Source organism: Eptesicus fuscus, chromosome 8 (assembly GCF_027574615.1).
Source record: "Eptesicus fuscus isolate TK198812 chromosome 8, DD_ASM_mEF_20220401, whole genome shotgun sequence".
In the NCBI taxonomy this organism is placed as follows: Eukaryota; Metazoa; Chordata; class Mammalia; order Chiroptera; family Vespertilionidae; genus Eptesicus; species Eptesicus fuscus.
The window spans coordinates 62,356,187-62,357,748 of record NC_072480.1 but is presented as its reverse complement, the minus strand read 5'-3'; the positions used below and the strand labels follow the sequence as shown (position 1 = coordinate 62,357,748).

Sequence of the window (1,562 nt, the reverse complement as noted above, 5' to 3'; positions counted from 1 at the left end):
TCATTTTAATTCTCGTGGTAATTTAACTTTTATATTATTATTAGATGTCTTTAGTAACTTGCCTCACAGCCATTTTCTTAGAAATTCAATTTCATCTCCTGATGAAAGGGGAAAAAAAAAAGTGGCAATTTAAAAATGTTAGAGCAATTTTCATTTAAAAGTGGATCAATGTTTTCCTTACCCTATCGTTAATGTTTTCTGTTTTCTTTTATCAGCGAGTTACTTCTCGGTCGATTCATATTGCCAAACTGCCGTCTCTTGTTTTCTTACAAGATGAAAGGAGACAACCATGAATGAGCCACTAGACAATTTTGCAAATGCTTCTGATTTCCCCGATTATGCAGCTGCTTTTGGAAATTGCACTGATGAAAAACTCCCACTCAAGAAGCACTACCTCCCGGTTATTTACAGCATCATCTTCTTGGTGGGCTTTCCGGGGAATGCAGTGGCAATTTCCACTTACATTTGCAAAATGAGGCCCTGGAAAAGCAGCACGGTCATCATGCTGAACCTGGCCTGCACGGACCTGCTCTATCTCACCAGCCTCCCTTTCCTGATCCACTACTACGCCAGCGGCGAAAACTGGATCTTTGGGCATTTCATGTGCAAGTTCATCCGCTTCGGTTTCCATTTCAACCTGTACAGCAGCATCCTCTTCCTCACCTGCTTCAGCATCTTCCGTTACTTTGTGATCAGTCACCCGATGAGCAGCTTCTGCATTCACAAAACTCGGTGGGCCGTGGTGGCCTGTGCTGGCGTGTGGATCATTTCCCTGGTGGCTGTCATTCCCATGACTTTCCTGATCACATCAACCACCAGGACCAACAGCTCTGCCTGCCTTGACCTCACCAGTTCAGATGACCTCACTGCTATCAAATGGTACAATCTGGTTTTGACTGCCACGGCTTTCTGCCTTCCCCTGGTGACAGTGACCCTCTGCTATGCAATGATTATCTACACCCTCAACCAAGGGCCGAGGACTCACAGCGGCCTTAAGCAGAAAGCTCGGAGGCTGACCATCCTGCTACTTCTTGTGTTTTATATATGTTTTCTACCCTTCCATATCTTGAGGGTCCTTCGGATCGAATCTCGCCTGCTTTCCATCAGCTGCTCCATTGAGAATCAGATCCATGAAGCTTACATCTTTTCCAGACCGTTAGCCGCCCTGAATACCTTTGGTAACCTGTTGCTGTACGTGGTGGTCAGCGACAACTTTCAGCAGGCCGTCTGCTCAATGGTGAGATGCAAAGCGAGTGGGGACCTGGAGCAAGCAAAAAAAATCAGTTGCTCAAACAACCCTTGACAGACTTCATTTACTCAACCCAAGAGAGAAGCCTACTGGTGATTCCCCTATACTTTCTCATTAGGCCAGGATATCTCCTTCAGTGGAACTCAGTAAATAATGTGCATGCATGTGTCAAGGCCAGGGCAGAACTGCCAGGAGTCCTTTGCGACCTATTTGTTGAGTTCTTTCCTTGGGTAGACCTCAGAATGGGATACATCCTATCAGTAAAGGGTTAAAGTGTACAAGTGGAATTATTAAAACTCCAGGGCCCTGTCGG

At 45.7% G+C, this 1,562-nt stretch overlaps 1 protein-coding gene across 1 annotated transcript; it reads left to right on the top strand.

The window, feature by feature from the left end:
• The first annotated feature begins 289 nt into the window (after positions 1-289).
• Positions 290-1,303, top strand: OXGR1 (oxoglutarate receptor 1). The gene has a single exon (XM_008143991.3). It carries the CDS (start codon positions 290-292, stop codon positions 1,301-1,303), a length of 1,014 nt encoding a protein of 337 aa, XP_008142213.2.
• Positions 1,304-1,562: the final 259 nt, after the last annotated feature.